Source organism: Macrotis lagotis, chromosome 7 (assembly GCF_037893015.1).
Source record: "Macrotis lagotis isolate mMagLag1 chromosome 7, bilby.v1.9.chrom.fasta, whole genome shotgun sequence".
NCBI classification, from domain to species: domain Eukaryota; kingdom Metazoa; phylum Chordata; class Mammalia; order Peramelemorphia; family Peramelidae; genus Macrotis; species Macrotis lagotis.
In genome coordinates this window covers 108,113,836-108,138,642 of record NC_133664.1, presented here as the reverse complement: position 1 = coordinate 108,138,642, position 24,807 = coordinate 108,113,836, and the positions used below count along the sequence as shown (strand labels likewise).

The 24,807-nt window shown below is 38.5% G+C and overlaps 1 protein-coding gene across 1 annotated transcript in view; it reads right to left on the bottom strand.

Annotated features, from left to right (window-relative positions):
• DENND2A (DENN domain containing 2A) overlaps nucleotides 1–24,807 on the bottom strand; it is a 78,343-nt gene that overhangs the window by 5,773 nt on the left and 47,763 nt on the right. The window contains exons 12-16 of the mRNA XM_074193551.1: nucleotides 24,556–24,704; nucleotides 6,938–7,115; nucleotides 4,266–4,307; nucleotides 3,234–3,351; nucleotides 1,984–2,229 (exon numbers count right to left, since the gene is read on the bottom strand). Coding sequence (XP_074049652.1) covers nucleotides 1,984–2,229; nucleotides 3,234–3,351; nucleotides 4,266–4,307; nucleotides 6,938–7,115; nucleotides 24,556–24,704 — 733 coding nt within the window. The remainder of the gene's footprint in view (nucleotides 1–1,983; nucleotides 2,230–3,233; nucleotides 3,352–4,265; nucleotides 4,308–6,937; nucleotides 7,116–24,555; nucleotides 24,705–24,807) is intronic.

Below are 24,807 nucleotides of genomic sequence, written 5' to 3'. Positions count from 1 at the left end.
TATATAGTAGGTGCTATATAAATGATTCCCTGGATATAGTGGGTACTATATAAATGCTTCCTTGCATATAGTGGGTGCTGTATAAATGCTTCCCTGCATATTGCAGGTGCTATATAAATGCCTCCCTGAATATTGTAGGTGCTATATAAATGCTTCCCTGCATAGAGTAGGTGCTATATAAATGCTTCCCTGCATATTGTAGGTCTATATAAATGCTTCCCTGCTTATAGTAGGTGCTTCTTCCCTCTTTTCTCCTTTCCTTCCTGTCTCTTGTATTATGCATAACTAGCCAAGTTCTTAAAGACAAGGTAAAAGAGGGGGTGGCTATACCTGCTTCTTCTTTGTACCTAGAATAAATAAGGCTCCACAAATGCTTGGAGACAGGTGGGGGGGGGGGAAAGAAATTTAAGCTCTCTCCTAAGGGCAGTAGATGCTTCTGAAGACAAAGAGCTTTCTGTCACAAGAGGTCTCCAAGCAGATTTTGGATGACCACTTAGCAAACTTGTTAAAGAAGAAATCCATGATTCAGGAAGAGCAAGGACTAGATATCTGATGTCCTTTGAACTTGAAGACTGATTTCCCCTTCTACCAATTCTCAATGACTCTTCTCTCTTTAAAGGAGAAAAGAGAGGAGACACAAGAGGAGAAAATGGCAGGTGGTGGTGGGGGGGAAGGGAAGGAAATGGACTATGGAAAGCTTTCTAAATAGTTAAGATTCCTGAGTGATTTTTCACTTAAACTAGAAGAAAAAGAATGAAATTAGAGCTCTCTGTTAAGGAACCAGAATGACATTCTGAGAAAGAAACTAAAAAGGGAGGGTGGTAGCCTAGAGGGTAGAGCATTGGGTCTGGGTTAGTAAGGACTGGGTTCATATCTGGCCTCAGACGCTTCCTAGTGATTTGATCCTGCTCAAGTCAACTAACAATTTCTGACTCATTTTCCTCAAATGTAAAATGAGGATCATAATAGTCCTGACTTCACAGCATTGTTGTGGGGATCAAATGAGATAATCATAAAGTGCTTAGCATGGTATCTGGCAACAGAAGGAGCCAAATAAAAGTTAGCTATGATGATGAGGATGAGGATGAAGATGATGAAGAAGAAGAGGAAAGAGCTATGAACTTAAGAGTCAAAGGTATTCAAAGGAATAAAGAGCACTCCCTAGCTGTCAGGTCAAGTTGTTCAAAATTCAAAGAATTGAATTTTTAAACTGTATTGAAAAAAAGAAAAATAGAACATCACAAACAGGACATTTATAGCAAGAACAATCTGCCTTTATTGAGGCTAGGGAGAAAATCAGGTGTATGTGCTTCAAGTCTAATGAAGGATAACTTTCTAAAATGGAAGATACTTAGGCTAAAAAACTTGCTTCTCCACAAGGATCTGGAGCTCAAGTTCAAGCTATGCTGTAGTCCTTACTAGCTCAGTTAAAAATGTGTCACCTCTCTGGGCCTCATCTTTATCTGAAAAATGAAAAATTAGGACTAGATTACTCCTAATGTCACTTGAGGTCTAGATCTCTGACCATTTGATAATGCTAAATGAATACAAGAAGAGATTAAGTTGTGGAAATGTGAAGTGTCTTGGAAAGGTCAAGGGATTCAGAAGACACCTGTAAGCTGTGTGAACATCATTGAGCATAAATTTCTTTATCTGTAAAATAGGAATAATAATAATATATGCCCCCTCCCAATCATGAAGATCTATTGCAAAGACCAAATAAGATATGGTCAGTATCTGTAAAAGGTCAGCTCAATTTTCACCCACCAAGCAGTGGGATGAATTTAAAGCTTTCCAAATAAGAATTCTAAAGCTATTCTTCCTTGTGTTCCCCCTCTTTACCCTGCACCCTCAGTCAAACCCCCTAGTGCCTGTCTCTAGCTTGGGTACATTTAGTGGGCTCAACTCTCTATAGCCTACCTACCCTTCTCTTCCCTTTCCCTCACCCCAGGTTGGGGAAGAAGACATTAAAGATGAGCTGACCCTTTGCTTCCTGCTTCCGAAGTTCCCGTTCCTGGATGAAGCCCCGGAATGTCTGTGTTTCCATGAAGACTTCCAGGAAACGTCGGAGGCTCTTGGAAGAGACAGCTTTTCGGAAAGCCTCCCGTTGTAAGGTCCTCTCCTCACGTTCGTTGACTGTTAGGAACAGGGAGTAGTGACCCACAACTTCCACAAAGAATCGGACAAAGGCTTCAGACACCACCTCATTCAAGGGACTGAACTCTGGGCCTGTGGAGAGCAGAGGGAAAGATGGGGAGAATGAGTATGAAGGAAAGAAAAGAGCTGCACTACAGTCTTTGGAACAAATTAATAAAATTGAATCTGACCTAGCTAGGATAGCGTAGATATACTCCATTTGCTAACTGATTTCCCATTCTTTTGGTAGATGCTTTAATACAGTTCACTGGTCATAATAATCAATTAATAAAATGTTTGCAGAATTGAATTAAAATGAAAGGAAGGGAAGAAGGATCATGTAGAATCTACTGTTAGCAGGCAGTGGCCACATAGTAGAGAGACAGCCTTAAAGCCAGGAAGACCCAAGTTCAAATTCTGTACTTGTAACAGATTAGCTTTGTGACCCTGAGAAAGTCACTACCTCAATGCTCTAAGGAAATTCTGCAGCCTCTAAGTAGCAGAAAATATGTTGACATGTACTGGTAGAGAAAATTTCTCCACCGATAGCAAGAAAATCACATATCCAGGCTCTGCCCCTGGATGTTAGCATGATAGAAGAGGATTGGAAGAATCTCAGAAGACCTGATTTTATTTAAACCTGTCCAAGACATGTTAGCATCTTGGGTCTCAATTTTCTCATGTATAAAACGAAGAAGGGTATATTTGTGTATATTTGTGGGGGGGGTGATGGTTTCCTTTAGCAATATAATGAAACTTAGGACTCCCTTTTCAGAATAAAATTTTTAAATGCACAAAATAAAATACATAGGACTACAAATGAAACCAATTAGAGTGAAATTAAAATGTAATTATTTTTCTTATCTAAATCCTCAGACACTCTGAAATCTATCCAGAGATCCCTTGGGGCTAATGGGGGACCCCAAGATGAAAGCCATTCCAGTCATAACTCCAATGATCCTATGAGAAACTAAGTTCTGCACATTTCTTTTTCCCATATTTATTTTGTCTGTTCTTAAAGACAGACCTAAGGGGCATTGTGAAGAAAGGGAAATGATGGGCAGCAGACACAGTTTAGGTGTCACTTGAGCAATTACCATATTTACAGTCTAAAGGACCCTCATCTTGGTCACTAGCCAGGTCATTCCTCTGCTCCAGAATGTGTTCCAGGGCTACCTGTAGTTTTCGGGGCAGAATGGAATCCTCATCTTCCATCTACAAAACAGACATAAGCAGGAATGAGCAATGATGCAGCAATGTCCTGGCCAAAGTCACAGGGCAATTCTGGCTTGGTCTTGTCTTGGCAGAGCCAATATGAATCAGGATATGCATCAAGATGACTAGCTACATCCTGGGGAGGCCTTGGAGGAGGTTTGATGGATCTAGTTAACTGAAGTTAACTTGATCTCTGGGGGAAGGGAAGAGAAGGGAGTACAAATCTTAAATTTTGGAAGATGAAACAGAAATTTGCAACACTGGCTATCAGGAAAAGGGAGTAAATCTGTCGTCAATGGGAATTTCAGATTCATGACTGACATCATAGTATGCCTATTTAATTAAAAAAAATTCTCTCTTCCTGGAAAGTTTTGATAGAAGCCAGGGGTTTCTGTTAAGATTATTAACCAGGTGGTATCAAAATTGTCCAGAGTTTAGAATTAAGTTATAATACTCACATTACCTACCACATAGTGTTGTGGTGAGGAAAGTGTTTTGTAATCCTTTAAAAAAAAGCCATAAATGTGTGGATTTGCTAGTATTATTTAGATACATATATTCATACTATTTAATAAAAACTGATTTTGTTACAAAGCATATAAGTACCACACCAGCCCTGGGGTCAGGAAGACCTGTGTTCAAAATCTGACCTCAGACACTGAACACTTACCAACTGTAGAACTCTGGGCAAACCACTTAACCCCAATTGCCTTGCCTCCCTAAAATATAGAAATTATTCTCCTTTTCCTTTGATCATTCTCAAAACTGACCATGCACAACAGAGATAGCCTACCAATTCTCTGCTCTCCCCTGCTCTTTAACACAGAAACACTTTCACAACTAGAAAGTTGAGCCCCAAATAGAAGTGACTCAAAAACCAAGGAAAAAAAATTACCATGGCTAGGTCATCTTACCTGTCTAAGGAAACGATTGTTAACAAGGTCTACCACAAGGACCTGAAGGATAAAGAAAGAAAGGGCTGTTATTTACTATTGTTGTAGCTGCTGACCTTTTGCTTTCTCTCCTTTTTTTTCCATATTGAAACTAGAGCTGAGGCTTGGAGGAAATAGGGCACTTGTGTGGTTTCATGGCCATGTCACTGCCACCACTAATGATAGGGGGTTGGATCTACTGGGTTGTCCTCAATTACTTTAATTCAACACTCAGACAACAAGCTGGGCAGAGGCAGCAGACTGGACTCATCCACAGTCTTGTTCTTGGCTTACTTTTTTTTTTTTTTGGTTTTTGCAAGGCAATGGGATTAAGTGGTTTGCCCAAGGCCATACAGCTAGGTAATTAAGTGTCTGAGGTGGGATTTGAACTCAGGTACTCCTGACTCCAAGATCAGTGCTCTATCCACTGCGTCAACCTAGCTGCCCTTGGCTCACTTTTCTAAAGTAATCATTTTAGTTCCCGGGCAAAAACCCACGCCAATCCTACTCTATACCTGATCTCACAAATTCAATCACCTCCTCCACCTCCAAATTAAAACACAACTTTCCCTTTTGATCTCCATCTTCTCTTTCAGTTAACTGACTCATGCCAGTGGCCATTTCAGTATGAGGCAGAAAGGGACAGGGTCCCGGTCTCTCAGTGGGGGTACTCAGGGAGGAAGAAGCCAGAGGCCAGAGACCTCTCAAGGGCTCTCAAGAAGCAGCTGACAAATTTCCAGCAATAACTTGGTTCTCTATTATTTTCTCCCTATGGGGGTAGGGAAACTCAGTTAGGAACCAGCACATCTTGCCTTGGCTTTTTGGACCAGGTTGGAAAATCCTTGGAAAGCCTTCCTGTCAGATTCTATTCTGATGACCCCTGTATTCAAGAGAATCCCAAGCTATTCTCTACTTTGGAGAGAGAACCTAGATGTTGAATATGACAACTTGCTCAGGAAAGGTAGGTGCTAACTTTAGTCATAGAGGCACAGGCTTAAAAGCTAAGTTTGAGACCCTTCTGCCTCTCAAATATCAAAGGCTGGTCTCCTCTGGCCATCTTTAAAAGACTAGAAAGGATGGTCACATACCATTCTTCTAACTCTAGACCCAAAGTAGATAACTTGTGACTAATAACACTCACTTGATGGGAGTTCCAAGAGGAATTTACCTAGGAATTTCCAAATGGTGTTGCCAGGGTTGGCCTGCTTCTCCAGAACAATTCTGGGGAAGGATGAAGAGGGCTGTGGAGATATTTAAGTCAATGCAGGTGTATCCAACTGGCAGCCTGCAGACTATATGCGACTCTTAAAGTCCATTCATGCAGCATTATTACATTTTCTGATCATATGGTAATATGGATTACATTGTAGTCATAAATAAATATTAAATTATATATGTGGTCCTTGACAAGGTTTTGTTTGGTGATGTTTCCCAGAGGAACTAAAAGGTTGGACACCCATGCTCTAGGAGCATCCTGAGACCAAACTATCATGAAATCCCTAATGCTTCCCAATCCCCCCTCATCCCCAGATTTGTTTGATTACTTGCTAGCCCAATAATGAAAAAAAAAAGACCAAAAGTTATGTTATGAACAGGACTCAAGAAAGTCATTTTTAGTATAATTTGGAAATACTGAGGTTTTTCCTCACTCTGATGACTAGGCTGTGAAACAACAGGAACTTAATAATGTCTTACACTTTAAAAATTTCCAAAACTGCTTATGTGAAAGAAGACTCATTGAAAAATAGCAATAAATAACCCTATCATCAGTTATAAGTGAGCCTCAACCTTGCTATTCTTTAATTGTTTTAGGAGTTGGGGGGCTAATAGGAATAGGAAGGGTTTTAGAGAATTGGGAGAGGGACACTGGTCTTACTTTAAACTGATAAGAAACAACAGTCCAGCTTAGTCTTTAAAACAGAAAACCCTGGTCAGTGGTCAGAGGGTAGGTCTCACAGCATGGCGAGAAGGTCCTAATGTTTGTCAGCCCTCTGAGTTCATCATAGACAGATAGTAGTGAATGGCAAGAAGAATAAATGCTGTTAGTCCTTGAGATGACTAGACTGTTAATTAAGGATTTATGTGTAATGAGGGTCTGGCAAACGAGCAGACCACCTCTAATGTTACTCCCCACAAGGAAGAGTCTAAGAAGCTCATCTCCGTTGCAATGGAAATTCTTTGGAGAAAGTCTGGAACATATGGTTCCAGTCAGCCAACATGAATAGGAGAAGCCTTTTTGATTGGCTATGTAAGTGAGAACTGGGGGGTCCTTCCAAAGGCCTTAGTTTCTTACAGGGTGGGAAAGGTCTGAGGCCTCTCACCTTACAGCATTGCTTCTTACCCAGAGCTGGCAGCAAAGAGTCAGACCATGAGATAACAACTCAAGAAATAATAGTGAAAACTGAGACCTTTAGAAGGTGCCTCCAGTTCCAGTACTCAAGGCGTCATTCACTGAGTCATTAGCATCCCCCAAAGGCATCTCCTTTATATGTCATCATGGTTCACCCAAAAGCAGGTTCCCCAGTTTCCAAAATGTGGGGAATATAGACAATAGGGCACTTTGATCCACGCACATGGATTCAAGGAAACAGCGCCCTACTCTGAATTTGAACAAAGACATGTTGGAGGGAAACTGAACTATCCTGGGAACTCACCTCTTCCAAGGGCAGCTCCTTGAGCAAAGGCAGGGAGCTGGAGAGCAGCCCAATCAGGAAGGGCGTCGGAGAGCACACGATGTCAATCATGGATGGTGGCAGCACAGGGATGTAGGTATGTTGCCAGGTGAAGGGATAGATGAGGGCTACCATGGCATGGCAGCACTTGGAGAGGGTGCTGGTGACCAGGTCACAGAAAAGAAAGACAAGATTATTTCAGGCAGATGAACAAAGGATGAGAAACCTGAATGCTTTGAGCTTGCCTTCTTGGGGGGTCAGGGTGGGTAGTAAGACTCTGAGGAAAGCACCATAGGAAGAATTAGAACATGGAGGAGGACCAGCTGGAAACCTGGACTCTTGCTCACCTACTGTTCCAACTTATTGAGTCTGTTTTCATGCTTTTCTTGATGGTGAAACATGCAATACCCTATAATACCATTTTCCAAATTATATTCCATAGAATTCTGACATTGCCTAGAATAAGATCAGGGATTATTGTGCCTTTGCATTAGTTGTTTCCCATGCTTCTAGGCTCTTAATCTGAATTTCCACCTCTCAGAATCCCTGGCTTCCTTTAGTATTCAGTTTAAAAACCTCAGGTAGGAAGCTTTTCCTAGTGCCCCCAGCTACTAGTGACTTCCTTCCAAGGTTATAAGTCATCTACTCTGTATTTATCTTGTATGCATTACTTTATGCATTTGTTGTGTTCTGTATAAGAATGTATCTCATTGAAGGCAGGGACTGTTTTTGTTTTTTCTTCTTATCCCCAATGCTTGCAAGGTGTCTGGTATAGAAGGTGCCAAATAAATGCTTGCTGACCCAGGGGAAAGACATGCCCAGATATACTTATACTTTCTTCCCCCTATTCCCAAAATAATAAAACTGAAATTATATATATGTACCAAAATTTCTTTATTTGGGGTTTTTTGGGGAAGGGGCAGAGATAAGAAAATAGGCTTAGTATTTTGTTCCAAAATTTCCCCAAAGTCCGACTTACCATAGGGGTATTTCAAAATCCCACCTAAGACATTTAATGGTTTGAGTCCCAGAATGCTCTATGGCCAAATTACATTGGCAATGCTGCTCTATAGAACTCTACATCTAATTCTTTAAGACCCTGAGTGGGATAAAGTCTGAGATTTCTTCAGTAGAATATTATAGATTGGGGACAGCTAGGTGGCTCAGTGGATAGAGCACTGGCCCTGGAATCAGGAGTACCTGAGTTCAAATGCGACCTCAGACAATAATGACCTAGCTGTGTGGCCTTGGGCCAGCCACTTAACTCCAATGCCTTGCAAAAAAAAAAAAAACCTTAAAAAAAAAGAATATTATAGATTGGAAAATAGTTAACTATGTGCCCCTCCTCCCTTGACAAAGCAACTTCTGTAATATTGGTGAACAGTCAACTGACCCCACATTATCTGTTGAAGTCCCCAAGTCCATCAATTCCTGGGGCTGGAGAGATAATCTGGTTTTGGTTTGAATTATATGCTCTTTTCCTTAGATTAATTTACTGTCTAGATAGCTGGGTTAGTGGTGGTGGTGGTGGTGGTGGGGTTGAATTAGGTTAAATGTGATTCTTGGGTCTTTTGCTTTTGCTTCAATCTCTGTAATTGATTGTGGCCCGTTCCCCGAGAAACAAATAAAGCCTTCTCTTCATACCTTGAAAGATCTCCAAAATTTATTTAAGTGGCAATTGTCCCACACAACCCCATTTCGGGTTTGGCTTGGCAAAGAAACTGGAGTAGTTTGCCATTTCCTTCTCCAGCTCATTTTACAGATAAGGAAACTGAGGTAAACAGGCTTAAGTGACTTGCCTAGGGTCACAAAGCTGAGGCCAGAATTGAACTCAGAAAGATGAATCTTGCAAACTCCAGGTCTGGCATTCTACCTACCTAATCACCTGGTTGCCCTGTCTCTGAATTCGGAGTCAGAGTTGTTAGTACTCCTTTTACAAGAATTGGCTTCCTGAAAAGATCTTCAGATTTTCAACAATTAATCTTTTTTTCCTCAGTGACTATCATTCTTTCAGATATGTCTTTATTTTCCATTGATCCTCAATGGGGCAATAAGGCCTAATAATTTAACTGAGTCTCTCTTCTCTCTTCTACCTTTCTTTTTTTTATAAAGATTTTTGCAAGGCAAATGGAGTTAAGTGGCTTGCCCAAGGCCACACAGTTAGGTCATTATTAAGTACTTGAGGTTGGATTTGAACTCAGGTATTCCTGACTCCAGGGCGGGTGCTCTTATCCATTGCACCACCTAGCCACCCCCTATCTTCTACCTTTCTACTTTCTATCTTCCCTTTCTACCTTTCTACCATCAAGCCATCACCTAACCCTACTAAGGGAGTTCCTAAAGTAAAAATCAATCTGGGGACAATCTATTTATAAATCAAAAATTTCCTGGAATGTGAATAATCATTTGCTAATTTTTCTGCTTTATGAGATCATTTTCAAACTTCACAGTCTGGGGCAGGAATTTTCAAGATAGCTGAATTTTCTAGGTAGATCTGGTTTAGTCCTTTAAACTAATCAAGCTATTTTTTTTCTTTCATCATTTCGGATGAAAAGTTTTTCAAAATATGATATACTCATCTGCCTCTACCATCAGATTGTGCTAAATAGAATTTAATCCTTTTCTTAATGAGTCATTAGGAACATCACTTATAGTCCAGTTTGGTAAAATTTATCCAGGGTCTATTGAAGTGTATAGTGCTGTTTACCATCTTAGACTGGTCTAAGAAAAATATGCCTTACTATTGTGCTTTTGAATCTTTATGTCTTCATTTTATAATTTGATTTCCTTCCCTTTCTTTGTCCATTAGGTTACTAGCGATCACTTTTCTTTACTATTAGTGAACCTGTAGCCCTTCCTTTCCTGTCTCATCTGCTACTGCTAGCATATTGCAGGTTTAGAAATCAAATAAAAAAGCTATTAAACCTATATGTAAAGTAGATAGATTTTTGTGTAAAGGCCTAGGGAGTTGGCTTAGGAATAATGTTCATGAGCTCTACAGTGTAGGATTTTGTGAAATTGATTTTTTAAACTTATTTTTATCGATGTCTTTGTTTCTCTATTGTCTTAAATTCTGAATATATTTCTCTCTGCTTCCTATGGCAGTGAACCATTCCTACAACAAAAAACTAAAGAGGAAGAAAAGCATTTAGCAAAACTGAGCAAATTAGCAACTGACAATATACGTAATATTCCAAACTCATGGTGCCCCAACTCCACAAGGGAGACAGGGAAGTACATTTTCTCATCTATTGGGAGAGCCAAGCTCTGTTCAACACTGATTGATTTATTTTTTTCATTTGATTGCTGTCCTGGACTTTGTGATCTCCAATAACTCATCATCCTGCAAGATGATATCAACTCTGAAACCTTCTCAGAATGCTCAGGCCCCGGAGGCCCTCTGTCTTCCTGACTGAACAGGGTAAACATCCAAGAATTCCTCCTGGGTCCTCCATTAAAGGAGGGGGCTCAGGGCAGTCACTTCATCTTTTGCCACATGGCTGCAGAACCTTTCTCTCTCTATGGATACTCTTCTCCTCCTACCCCTATCCTTTTAATATCTTTTTTTTTGCAAGGCAGTGGGGTTAAGTGGGTGCCAAAGGCCACAGCTAGGTAATTATTAAGTGTCTGAGGCTGGATTTGAACTCAGGTCCTTCTGACTCCAGGGGCAGTGCTCTATCCACTGCGCCACCTAGCCTCCCCTTAATATCCTTTTTATGTGCTGTCTTCTCCCCCATTAGATTGTGAACTCCTTGAGGGCAGGTGTTATCTTTCATATGTTTTTCTTATATATGAGCTTAGTATAGTGATCAGCATATAGCAGGTACTTAATAAATATTTAAATATTTATTGATTATGGACTATTATTATTGATACTTGGGGCCCTTTTCAGCTTTCTTTCTGGTTTTTGGCTATATTCTAGAAGAGCAAGGTTGCTAAATTATTGCTGGTTCTGGTTAGCTGGATCCTGGATTACTGTTTTTGGATTCTCTTAATATAAACATCAATTGAGGTTAGGGAAAAATCATCCTCCTTTACATTAAAATAAAATGTACTTTCAGTTTGTGGGTTCTTAAGTCTTAAAGGACTACTTAGATATTCATTACACTTACAAACAGAATAGACTAATGGTGAGGAATGGTCTAAAAATGACGATCTATTTAAAGGCAAAGGGACAGACCATCTAAGTCATAAAAAAATAAGATCTCTTACTGAAGGAAGAAAACTGAGCCTGAGAGAAAATTAAGAAATTAAGATTATAGACAAGCTATTTTTGTTTGTTTGTTTTTGCAAGGTAATGGGGTTAAGTGACTTGCCCAAGGTCACATGGCTAGGTAAATATCAGTGCTTGCTTTTTGTGTTTTGCTTATTGTACACTTAAGAAATTGAGGGATAATTTTTTTAAATGTAGATTAGACTTAAAAATGTGTTGTGTGGGGTGGTTAGGTGGTACAGTGGACAGAGCACTGGCCCTGGAGTCAGGAGTACCTGGGTTCAAATCCTGTCTCAGACACTTAATAATTACCTAGCTGTATGGCCTTGGGCAAGCCACTTAACTCCATTTGCCTTGCAAAAACCTAAAAAAAAAATGTGTTGTGTATCTTTTTTTTTTTTTGAGGGGTGGGGAGCTAGTTGGTAAAAAATTACCAGCATACTTCTGATCTAACTGAGCTTCAATCTCAGGTCCTGTCACTTAAAATTGAGCCCTCTTTCCATCTCTCAATATTGCATCCTCTCTCCAAGATGATCTCTGGGGTCCTTTCCAACTTAGAAATTCTATGAGGCTTGTTTTTTCTTTTAGCAGGGGGGGATGAATTTGTCCCAAGTTCTGCATCTGCCCTTTCAACCTCACCCTTATGGACAAAGGCAAGCATTTGGAAGGTTAGGTTAGGTTTGCCTTCCGTGGATCTGCTATTAAAGATATGACTGCAAATATTAGCTGTAAACTTCTCAAATGCAGGAGCTACATTTCACTTTAAAAAAAATTATTGGTAATCCTTTCAGAGTCTAGCATCATTGTAGGTCTTTATATATATTATATATACATACATATGTATATTTGATATATGTATATATACATACTTTATTTGACATGAATTTTTTAAGTAATTAAATATTTATCTATTTTTTCGAACTACATGGAACATTCAACAATCATTTTTTTATTTTTTTAGGTTTTTGCAAGGCAAATAGGGTTAAGTGGCTTGCCCAAGGCCACACAGCTAGGTAATTACTAAGTGTCTGAGGTCAGATTTGAACCCAGGTACTCCTGGCTTCAGGGCCAGTGCTCTATCCACTGCACCACCTAGCTGCCCAACAATCATTTTTTTGCAAAGTTTTGAGTTTTACATTTTTTTCCCTCCCCTGACAGAAAGCAATATACTCATACATGTATAATCATGCTAAACATAGGGTTATATTGTGAGAGAAAAATCAAAACAGAGATAAAACAACAGAAAAGAAAACATACATAAGACAATTTTAAAAAATTAAGATATTAAGTTTTGGTTTCCATTTAAAATCCACAGAGCCTTCTCAGGATATGGATAGTGCTTTCCATCATAAAGGTATTAACTTTTCAACATTATGAGTTCCAAATTCTCTCCCTCCTTCTAATGCCCTGCCCCCTCCATTGAAAAGGCAAGCAATATCAATTATAAGTATCATGCAAAACATATTTCCATATTAGCCATTAAATATAGGTCTTTTAATGAATATTTACTGAATCAAACATTGGCAAATGTGGTATGGGGCTACCTACATATAAAGCATATGGTAAAGCAGCAATGTGGTATAGTGGATAGAGAGTTGACCTTGAAGTCAGAAAGACCTGGATTCAAGTATGACACTAGACAAGTCACTTAATATTTTGGTACCAGAGGCAATTATATATTCTCTCTCTCTCTCTCTCTCTCTCTCTCTCTCTCTCTCTCTCAACTAGTAAGTGTCTGAGACTGGATTTGGACTCAGCACCTCCAGGACCACTGTTTTATCTAGTGATCCCAAAAGTCAATTCTTTAAACTTTAAGTTGTGGAGAAAGTCAATGGAGCTGAACTGAACTGACAAGTGAAGTTCTGCAACAGGAGATCCCTATCCTGATGAATTCCAGTTAAAACAAAAAGAGGCAAGACAAGTTTAGGAACTTCTGGGAGTTCCACTCAGTCTTGTTTCTGAGCCATTTGAGCCATCAATCTGTGGCACCACTGATGTCTTTGATTGTCTTGGAAAATATTCTTCTACTGAAGATTATTAAAAAAAAAAAAGAAACTTGACACAGTAGATTCTTTCTCTCTTCTCCTCTAGCTTCTCCACCTCTCAGAGATATTAGATTACAGTTTTCTAAATTAAATCTTGTTGAGTTATTTCCTGCCTGGATCATCTGTTTCCCCAGGTTTCACAAATATCTATGTTCCTCAATACTCACTGGAGTTCTGAAATGCCTCCAAGGGTTGGACTATCTGTATATTTAATTAACATCATGGTGTGCCTTTCCTATTGAATGATAATTTCAGAAATAAGAGAGGACACTAGGTCTAATAACATCAATTCATATCTTGCTCCTCTCAAACACCATCCTTGACAAGATAAATTCAAGTTGTTACCTGAATGCCTTCTCTTGACTGGGATGGGAGGAGACAACATAGTTAAGTAAGACTTTCCATGAGGGGAAATTCAACCAACAATCATTGCCTTCAACAATTAGCTTTAAATGCCTACTTGGTGCAATGTACTGTAATTATTTCTGGAAACATAGGCAGGAAAAACTTACAAGCACACACAAGTGAGTGCTCAAAGAACTTAGTGTCTACTGTGAGGAGAAGACAAAGATAAATCAGAAACTAGGAAGAATTCTATAAAGGCAGAGGAAAGGTTTGGACAAAGAATGAGTGAGCTGGGAGGAGTGAAGGAAGTCATTAAATGTTCATCTGAGCTGAGCCTGGACAGAAAGTAGGAAGGAAAATCAAAATATGGATATTTGGGGGATGGAGGAGTCTACTAAAGATCTGGGGGATAGTTCAAAGAAATATATAGGAAAAAAATTGAATGAAAGTAAGATGGATGAAGAGTCCATTTTGACAGGAATATGAAGTGGAATAGTATGAGAAGAGGTTGGAAAGTACAAGTAGAGAGCAGCTAGGTGGTGCAGTGGATAGAGCACTAGTCCTGGAGTCAGGAGTACCTGAGTTCAAATACGGCCTCTGACACTTAATAATTATCTAGCTGTGTGGACTTGGGCAAGCCACTTAACCCCATTTGCCTTGCAAAAAAAAACAAAACCCTAAAAAAAAAAAGAAAGTACAAGTAGGATATGCTGAACATTAGGATAATGAATTTATTTATTCAGTAGGCAAGTGGGAGCCACTAAAAGTTATAGGGTAGAAAAAAAATACATAATTTTTAAAATAACTCAATGAATTAGCAAGATTTCTCAGGTATTGTGGAGTTGTATCTGAAAGAAAATAGACCTGAGGCAGAAAGAATAGTTAGTAGGCTTTTACCACAGACTAGATAAGAATAAACAAGGGAGTAACATCAGGAATTGAATCAAATGGTTTAGAAATGAAATGACTTCTACACAAAATTTGTCAAAAGATGTCATCCCTCAAAAAACAATCCTCTTTCACAAAAATTAAGGGTAGGAAATAATTAGAGACTGAAGAAAAGCATTCTTTTTCCAAAACTCTGTCCCCCTGATCACATCGTTTCCTCAATACAGAGACCCATCTTCACTAGTGGAAAAGTCATAGAATAAAGAAGAATAGAATTCCTGGAATTTCTATCTTAGAAATCATTCTTTTAATCTCTTCATTTTTAAAAAAAGTTACATGTTGAATTTATTATATATATATGCATACATATATGTGTATATATCTGTATCTATCTATCTATCTATCTATCTATCTGTACAAAGCTATCTGTTACAAATCCTTAGCAGAGGGGCAGCTAGGTTGTGTAGTGGATAGAGCACTAGCCTGAGAGTCAGAAGGACCTGAATTCAAATCCAGCCTCAGACACTTAATAATTATCTAACTGTGCAAACTTGGGCAAGTCATTTAACTCCAATGGGGTTGCAAAAACCAAATAAAAACAAACCTTAGGGACCTCATCCTAACTCCCATTCAAACTAATTAGTTAGATCCTCAGAGAGCTGGTGACTTGTGCCTTTCAGGGTTCAAGGGGTACCCCTGAGGATCAGAAGAATGTTGTTCTAATGCTATCAGCTCACAACCCCATTCTAGTGTTTCTGCCTCAATATTAATCACCAGTAATTATTCTCAATTTCATTTAACCTAATAAAAGTAATCAGTTTTTTTGGTTTTTTTTTTTTAGGTATTTGCAAGAAAATGGGGTTAAGTGGCTTGCCCAAGGCCACACAGCTAGGTAATTATTAAGTGTCTGAGGCCAAATTTGAACTCAGGTACTCCTGATTCCAGGGCCTGTGCTCTATCCATAGTGACACCTAGTTGCCCCCAAAGTAATCAGTTTTAACTCTTTTACTTTACATTTGAGAAGGTCAAGAAATAAGCGGCCGGCTTAAGGTTAAATTAGGAATCAAGTTTCCACATGCCAAACTTTACTAGGAAGCAGACTTCTTTTTTTTCAACTCATAAAGGGAAAAAAAAAAACAGTAGGGGAGAAAAGAACCAGTCTGTTGCTATAGCACATGGGTTCCAAGTTTAGTTTAGATTTAAATTACAATAACTAAAGATCTGCAAGAGAGTGTCTAGATACTCTAGATAATCCAGAAAGGCCCAATGAGGGAGCTGAATATATCTGGCTACAATATTCTTAGGTTGACCTAGGGAACAGAAAAAAAGACCTATTGGCCAACAGCAGTAAAGAGAACCCAAGCTCAGGCAAAGAGAAAGGGAAGCTGTGGAATGGCCAGTCCTCCACTGTGGGTCAGGTCACATCAACCAGTGCTATTCGGTGTCCTCTTTCCTCAACTGATATCCAAGTCCAAATGGAAGATAAAAGTATGCTTTTGTGAATTCCAGAAAGGTTTTCCTAAAAACACTAGGTGATGGAAGAGAAAAGAAAGCTGCTAGGATGGAGGTATGTGCATTTCTTAGGCTATCACTGGCTCTAATGAGAATTCCTTCTCTAACTTCTAAGGGCCAGGGGGAGCCCTTTAGGAGTCTGGCTTGAAGAGGAGGAGCTTGGTGTCTAGAAATGATGATAAGTCTTCTTGGGATATAGAAAGCTGGACACCGATTTTTGAGCTGAATAGGATGATGCCTCTCCCCACCTCCCCATGGTAGGTTCCATCTAGTCTCATATTGCTTTTACTACATTGGAAAGGAGGTCAGGGGGATGGGGAGGCAGAATCTCTTAAAGGGCTAGGAGTGTACTCACAGCTGGCTTTAATTAAGGTGGGGCAGTGGGACAATCACCAGTTCTGGCAGCTGTGCTTGGCTTGTGGTGGTGGTGGCGGGGGGAGGAAGGGATTAGGAGTTTGAGCAGAGGAAGGATACGGAATGGAGTCTGGTCATTGGCTGAAGAAAAGCAAAGGAAGAGATTGCAAAAATAACTCGAATGTTTGTTAGGTGAGGATGAGTTCTGCAGGGTATAACAATGATCCAGCAGTGTCAGACTCAAGCTCATAGGTTCCTGATGGTGATTTGGAGTAGATTTCCTCTGTTTGGATTGTGGAATGTCCCCACTAATCCATTTCCTGCCCCCAAACAAGGAACTATTATACCAAACCTGCTCCTAATTTGTTTGTAAATTAGACAAGCCATACCATATCTGGAGTATTGTGTTCATTTCTGTAGACCACATTTCTGGGAGGATATTAAAACAAAATGAAGCATGTCCAGATTAGAGATTTAAAGTTGGAAGTTACTTACAGGCTCATCTACTCCAAACTTTTCATTATGTAGATGAGGAAACTAAGATGCAGAGAAGTGATTTGTCCAAGTTTATACAAGGAGTAAATAGCAGAAATAGGATTTGAACTTGGAACTTCTAGGATTTGAACCTAGATCCTATATCCTTTCATGGATTTCCACTATACCATAGGACCTCTTCATGATGAAGGTGGTAAGAGGCCAAGATGGTAAGAGAAAAAGAAACCATGCCATACAAGAATTGGTTGAAGGGAGGCAGCTAGGTGGCACAGTGGATAGAGCACTAGCCTTGGAGTCAGGAGGATCTGAGTTCAAATGTGACCTCAGATACTTAATAATTATCTAGCTGTGTGACTTGCCCGAGGTCTAGGGCTAGTGCTCTATCCATTACAATTTAAGTCTATAAACTTGTAGTTAGGGTCTGTCAGTCTTTTTTTTTTTTTTTTTGCTAGGCAGTAGGGTTAAGTGGCTTGCCCAGGGCCACACAGCTAGTGTCTGAGGCTGGATCTGAACTCACGTACTCCTGACTCCAAGGCCAGTGCTCTATCCACTGCACCACCTAGCCGCCCCAGGTCTGTCAGTCTTAACCTTTGAATCTCTTTTGCCTTGTTCAATCTGTTGTACATATTAGGTGCTCTATATATGTTTATCAGATTGAATAGACCAGGATATTTATCTGTTATAAAAACTCCAGTAATTGCTAAGGTGATTTAATTGGCTCTCTTCAGAGTTCAGTAAAATGATACTTTCATACCATTGGTGAACTCCAGAAAAGGGTGAAGAAATAAACTGCAAGAGTATGATTGTCAGATTGTCAGACTGTGATATGATATGTGTGTGTGTGTGTGTGTGTGTGTGTGTGTGTGTGTGTGTGTGTGTATGGTGGTAGGGTAGCATACATGTGGACATCACATTTTCTTTATGGCAGTTCTGAATCATAAGGAAAAACAATGTGGTGGAGCAGATAAATTACCTGTTGAGTTTCCATTTCCTTATGATGGATTGAAGCTGGTAACTTGTAGGTCTATTCTAGTTTTAACTAGAACAGTTGCCAGTGTGGGCAACAAGAGTTTTCTATTTAGAACATGAAAAGAATGAAGAAATGATACAGGAAATTTCTTTTATAACTTAATGGCAAGTACTTATTTTGAAAATAATAATTTTATATTTATATCCTGCTTTCCAGTTTGAAAAGTTCATCCCTTATTACAACTTTGGAAGTAGGAAAGGCTAAGCATTATTATTCCCATTTTCAGATGAAGATACTAAAGCTTGGAGAGTATATAATTTGCCTGCTGTCATTTAGCTAGTAAGAGGTGAACTAAGAATAAAATCAGATCTTCTGATTCTATTGGGTGATCTTTCCACTACATATCATTAAATAAAAGTGTCTGAAGGAGGCTCTGGAGAACATTAAGCAGATTAGCAACATAGGGGATAGTAACTCCAAATAGTAAGTTTTCACAATGCAGCTGATCCATAACCTTCAAAATGGTAAAATTGAATAAACATAACTGAGGAAGGAATCTAACCTGTGAAGAAAAACTGTGAAGCTAAATAGCAATGGATAAAAAAACAAAGATTAGGATGAAAAGGTATCAGTCTATTTGTTTATAGTATTTCTTTAAATCTTGCTTCATAACTGCATGACCTTGCACAAGTCACTTAACTCCATTGCCTTAAATAAATAAAAAAAATTTTAAAATCTTGTTTCAAATAATATGCTACCTTAAAATAGTTGGTCTATGAAGATTCTTCTTGTTCTGAATCCTATAAACCTAAGAATGGGCAGGAAGATCTAAGCCCAGAGTAAGGTCACCACTTCTGGTTCTCTATATTAGAACTAATATTTATATACTGCTTTATTTACTTAAATGAATGGTAGAATATTACTTAAAAGAAAAAAATGCATGCTTGTCTAATGTATGGTAATCTCTGAGTTGTTGAATCCAAGTTTGAGAATATACAAATTGTAGAAGCTGAACTCTAAAATCCAAAGCAATATCAAGTACCTCATGGCAGCTATTAAAATTACAGGCATGTTGCCTCCAATAAACTAATCTGCCTAAGAAAGGGTGTACTATGCCAACATTCTGGGGAATTATAAATTCTAAGGAGGAAACAGAAGTTATATTTGAAGAATTTATAAGCTAAATAGAACACAAAAACATATTTATGCCCACAAAGAGGGACAAATTTACTTGCTAATGCACAGAGTTCAACAAATATGCAGTGTAAACATATATTATGGATAAGATAAGATTCCAGTAATTATCAAAGTTGGATTACCTAATATTTATACTAGCCAATGGTCTGATTTTAGATTTAATACATTTTTTTTAATGTTTTATAGGTAGTAGCCTCATGGAATGTTAGACCTAGATGGGACCTAGGAGATAACCTAAAAAAAGATAATTTCTTTTTCCTGAACCAACCATATTCTTCTGTCTTTTATTTTAAATGTAAACTGGTATGCTTGCTTCCTTCCCTGTATATAGATTGACTTTTGTTGCAGGTTTGACCAAAGCCTTGAGGGAGGGGCAGCAGGGATGTGGCGGGGAGAGAATAAACTTCATAAGTGTTTTTAGTTTTGATTTATCAGCAGAGAGAATGGAGATGGAGATATTATGGGAATATTTACTTGGGTTGTTATGACAACAGTAGGCTCTGTCACCCCCCACCCCCAACATTCTTTCCTTTCTATCTGCCAAATTTTGATTTGACAGGACCTTAAGAAACACTCAATATTCATTCTAAAGATGAAACAGAATCAAGCAGTCACTCTATACTTGTTAGATCTGGTTTTTTGGCTCAACTAAAAAAATTCTCCTAGCTCACACAGTATGTGATGTGATTCCTTGGTATTTCCTCTTGCAATGGGTTAATAATTTAGTAGCAGTGACTGTGAAAAGAAGACTATAGATGTTTATGTTATGGCTAGCAAACTTACAGTGGGCTAATGTCTGTCATGAGGCAAGAACAATTAGCCAGTTCATGGACTGAAATTCTGTTTGGCTTTCTATTCCTAATTATTTTTATTGTTTTCTTGTTGAACCTGAGGTCTCTGTTAGATCACAGCCATTCTTAAGTAAAATATTGTTTGGTGTTCACAAGTTTTCCATTTCCTGGTTAAGCCACTCTCTTAAACAATTAGCCCTTTGCAAAGGACATCCGCCTATATTTAGGTCTTGGTCACAAAAAACGTGGCTATACCTGAGCCTTTGTCCTTTCACAAGGATTCTTAACTTGGGGCCCATGAACTGTAGATAGATCTTGGATGGAAAAAATTATATCTTTTGTAATTCTGTGTATTTTATTTTATGCATTTAAAAACATTAATCTGAGAAGTGATGCCCAAAGGGTCAAACTAACAAAAAAGGTTAAGAAAGCCAGTGTTGTTCAGGAAGAAGCTGCTTAGACTAAGAATAAAGAAAACCTGAGATTACTGCATTACCAACTTCCATGTGAAGGTATATTGTTGTTTGTGAAAAATTAAGACTTGGAAGAACATCTCTCTACCTAGTGCATTGTATTGAATTTCTGATCAGCCCCCAGCAATTATGAAAGTTAATCATTATTCTTCATGATCTTCCAACAAACTTCTAAGTAATTAATTTTTCACTACTCATCAAGAATCTCTCTCTTTCTGTGCAAGGACAAGTGGCACTGAATATATGATAATTTGGCAATATGAGAACCAGGGATTTGGGGGAATCTGATTCACTTCTCAGATTTCACAAACATGGGATTTAGAACTAGAAGAGATTCTGCAGAACTATCTATTATCTCTCTCCATACCCAGTATCTTTCTGACCCTTCCTAGGTTGTACTTTGCCCAGTCCAACTCTACTAAAGGACAATAAGTAGAGTGTTAGAGCAAGAAAAGGAACTTAGAGATCATATAATTCAGGGGTTCTTAACCAGGGATTCAGACAGATTTCAGGAATTCCATGAACTTGGAATTCATTATGTTCACTAACCTCTAACTAAAATTTAGTATTTCAGTATGAGTTAAATTTTTTTTGAGAAGAGTTTCATAAGTTTCAATGCCATTAGGATCCATGACACAAAAAGATTAAGAACCACTAACTCAGTACAATCCAAAGAAACAGGTCCAAAGACACTTGCTCACAGTCATTTAGAAAGAGACAAGATTAGGACCTAGACTTTTGACTCCATTGTTGCTGTTGTTCAATCATTTCAGTTGTGTCTGACTCTTTGTAACCCCACTTAGTGTTTTCTTGGCAAAGACAGTGGAGTGATTTGCCATTTCCTTCATCAGCTCCTTTTACAAATGAAGAAACTGAGGTGAAGAGAGTTAAGTGACTTTCTTTTTTATTTTTTTTTGCAAGGCAATGGGGTTAAGTGGCTTGCCCAAGGCCACACAGCTAGGTAATCATTAAGTGTCTGAGGCCACATTTGAACTCAGGTCCTCCTGACTCCAGGGCCGGTGCTCTATCCACTGTGCCACCTAGCAGCCCTGTTAAGTGACTTTCCCAGGGACACAAAGTTAGTAAATGTCTGAGGTCACATCTGAACTCAGGAAGAGGAGTCTTACTGACTCTACTGTGCCACCTAACTGCCCCCTTTGGCTCCAAATCAGAGCTTTTTCAACTACAGTGCTTTTCTGTTCTAGTACAATGCCCCTCTCTCTCTCTCTCTCTCTCTCTCTCTCTCTCTCTCTCTCTCTCTCTCTCTCTCTCTCTTTCACTCTACACTGACATCTCTACTTCCTACTTGCCAGGAGATGAATAACTAGATTGATCAGAGTTATCTTCTATAGCTTGTCCTTCCAAAGTCTTATGATGCTATCCTTGCCAAACCCAAGGTTTGACTGAAAATAACCAAAATGAGGGAGTTGGAAGGGAGTAAGAATTAAAAAAAGCAACAACCCCTCCCCCAAAAGAAAATCAAACCAGAGGGTATTATTAGATTGTTGAGGAATTGGATCTTGGTCATTGAAGTGTCATTTCTCATCTCTGGTTTGATAACTCTCTCATCTGAATTCCCCAGTGTCCAGGAAACTGGGGAGCTGTCCAACTCCAACCTCCAGTTCAAGGCTTAAAGAGACCAGAGGTCTTCCCTTAATTTGCCAATGGCAATATTCAAAAATAATAAGAGTGTAACAAATAGAAAATAAATAAATAATTTAAAATTTCAAGTTAGGAAATGACAAAACAGAGCAAAATTCTTTTTATAAAAAGTGTGTGTGTGTGTGTGTGTGTGTGTGTGTGTGTGTGTGTGTGTGTGTGTAAAACACTAGAGTAATCAGATCTGCAATTAGAAGAATGATAATTGTAAATTTTGATTTTCTAACTCTCTCCACAATATGATACCAACCAATGTTTCTTATTGTCATATTTTGTCTCTTGTGCTCTGTGCAGCCCGATATGTTTCATTGAGTGCTGGGAAGGTGTCCATAGACCTTACCAGATAACCAAGAGTTCCATGATGCCCAAAAGGTTATAAATCCCTGTCATAAAAGGAACAATATTGGTGTTGTTCAGGACACTCAATGGAGTCAAAAAGTTTCAAACCTGGGCAAGTCAACTTGTATCTCAGCAGGCCTCAAGAAACTCCCTAGAATTTATATACTAAGTCAGAGACTCTTATTTTGATGTTCTCTAATCTGAGGAAACTGTAAATCATAATATCACACATTTATTATTGGAAGGGACTTTAAAGTCCATTAAGTTAAAAATCCCTTATTTTATTGTTGAGTAGGTTGAGACACAGACACCTTAAATGACTTTGCCAGGGTCACATAGCTAGTATATGAAGCAGGATTTGAATTCAGGTCTTCTTAACTACAAGTCCAGCTTTCTATCCAAAAGGTTATTTAATTACTTCCTTGCTATATTTACCTTCTTTCATCTTCCTCCCTCATTAAGTATATCATGTGTATTTGCTAAAACATAGCCTCTAGATTATTTTTTAAATATTAGAATGCTTAAGTTTCTTAGTTTTCTCTTAATTTAACTTCCTACCTCTGGCCATGCCCAATCACTTGGCTTCTTCCAATTCTTCAGCCCACCTCACTCTTCAGATTTCTTTTTCTACTTTTTCACCAGTTTCCTTGCCTTTCCTTTCCTCTCCAACTTTCTCACTTTCTGTGTCCTTGTCTACTTCTCCCCCTATCCAACCACTTCTTCGAGGCTAAACATTGCCCCTACCTTCTCACATTTCCCAATCTAAACTTTAGAGTAGGAATAGTTTTGTTATCTTTCCTGGCTTCAAGTCCCACTCAAATCTCACTTTTTATAGGAAAACTTCTAATTGCTCTTAATTCTGGTGCATTACCTCTGTTGATTATTTCCTATTTATCCTTTATTTAGTTGGTTTGTAGATGTATCTCTCATTAGATTGTGAGTTCCCAGGAGAACATTGTACACATAAGAACAGCAACAAGTGTGAAGATCAACTGCGATAGACTTAGCTCTTCTCAGCAATACAATGATTCAAGACAATTCCAAAACATTTGTGATTAAAAAAAATCCAACCACATCCAGTGAAAGAACTATGGAGTCTAAAAGCAGATAGTAGCACACTATTGCTATTTTTTTTAAATTTGTTTTTTCTTTTTTGTGGTTTTTCTCTTTTGTTCTGATTCTTCTTTCACAGCATGATTGCTATGGAAATATGTGTAACATGGTTGTGCATCTATGAGCTATATTAGATTGCTTACTGTCTTGGGGAGGGGAAAAAGGGAGGAAAAAATAAAATGCAAAGTTTTGCAAAAAATGAATGCTGGAGACTAAATACTATTAAGATTTAAAAAATTCTACTTTTCATAAGAAGACTTCTAATCCCCTAAATTCTAGTGCATTACCTCTATTGATTATTTCCAATTCATCTTTTTATCAAGCTTGTTTGTACATAGTTGTTATATCCTTTATTAGATTGAGAGTTCATTGAGGATAGAGACTGTGTCTTAATTTTTTTTTTATCTCCAGCACTATTTGGCGTATTGTAGATACTTAAAAAAAATGCTCTAATCTATTTATTTATCCATCTTTATCTTTTTTATGTCTACTTCTCTTCCTAGCCAACCATTTCTTTGAGGCTAAACATTGCTCCGGCCTTCTCACATTTCTGTCTAAAATCCTTAGTCTGAATCTTGATTACATCTTTTCCTTCCCACAAGTTATAAAGAGTTTCCAAGATATCACCCTATAAACTGCACTGATACTATTTATGATTTTGGTCATTTTAATCAATACCAACATTAGCCTTTCTATGTAATCCCAGATCCAAGGTAAAAGGATAGATTTAAAATTTCTAATATTTGAAAACTATAAATACCATTTCCTTTGAGGAATTTTTTTTTCTGCTTTGACTTCTGGGTACTCTATTTTGTCCACTATGCTTTTTCCTCTCTAGCTTCATCTCCCCTACATTCTTTTCTCAATGTTCTCCATACACATGTTTCTTTCTTTTACCACCTTTATGTTCCCTTTCTTTTTTAATCTTTTTTCTCCCTTCCTTTTCTTATTCATTCCCTTTTTCTTTTCTTTGTTTATGTCTCAGTCCTGGAAGTGAAAATTAGGTTTAAATTAGTTGAGGTCTTAGAATAACCATTTTATTTTTAGGCTCTTTTTTTCCTTGAGGAGATAGAAGTCTGGGCAGTCAGATGTTATTCACTTGTCAAGGTTGTGATGAAGAAGGTGCTTCATAAATTTTATGGCATTACATGAATTATTATCACCATTACAATGTGGCATATAACAATAAAAGGGTGAGGTATTTACCTGAGTTTATCTGCAATAAAGATGACCCTCCTCTCCAGCAATAGGGAAGCAAAGACACAGACCAGGTGCCTGATGCTGAGAGATGAGAAGAGAGACTCAAAATCGACATGCTCAAGCCTGGAGTCAAGGGGCCGGCACAGTTCAATCACCTGCCAGAGGAATGAGTTTGGTGGTGAGGGCTCCAGTTACTACAGGACTTCTCGGAAGAGGAAACTAAGATCCAGAGGAGAACCATGACTTACCCAAGGTCAT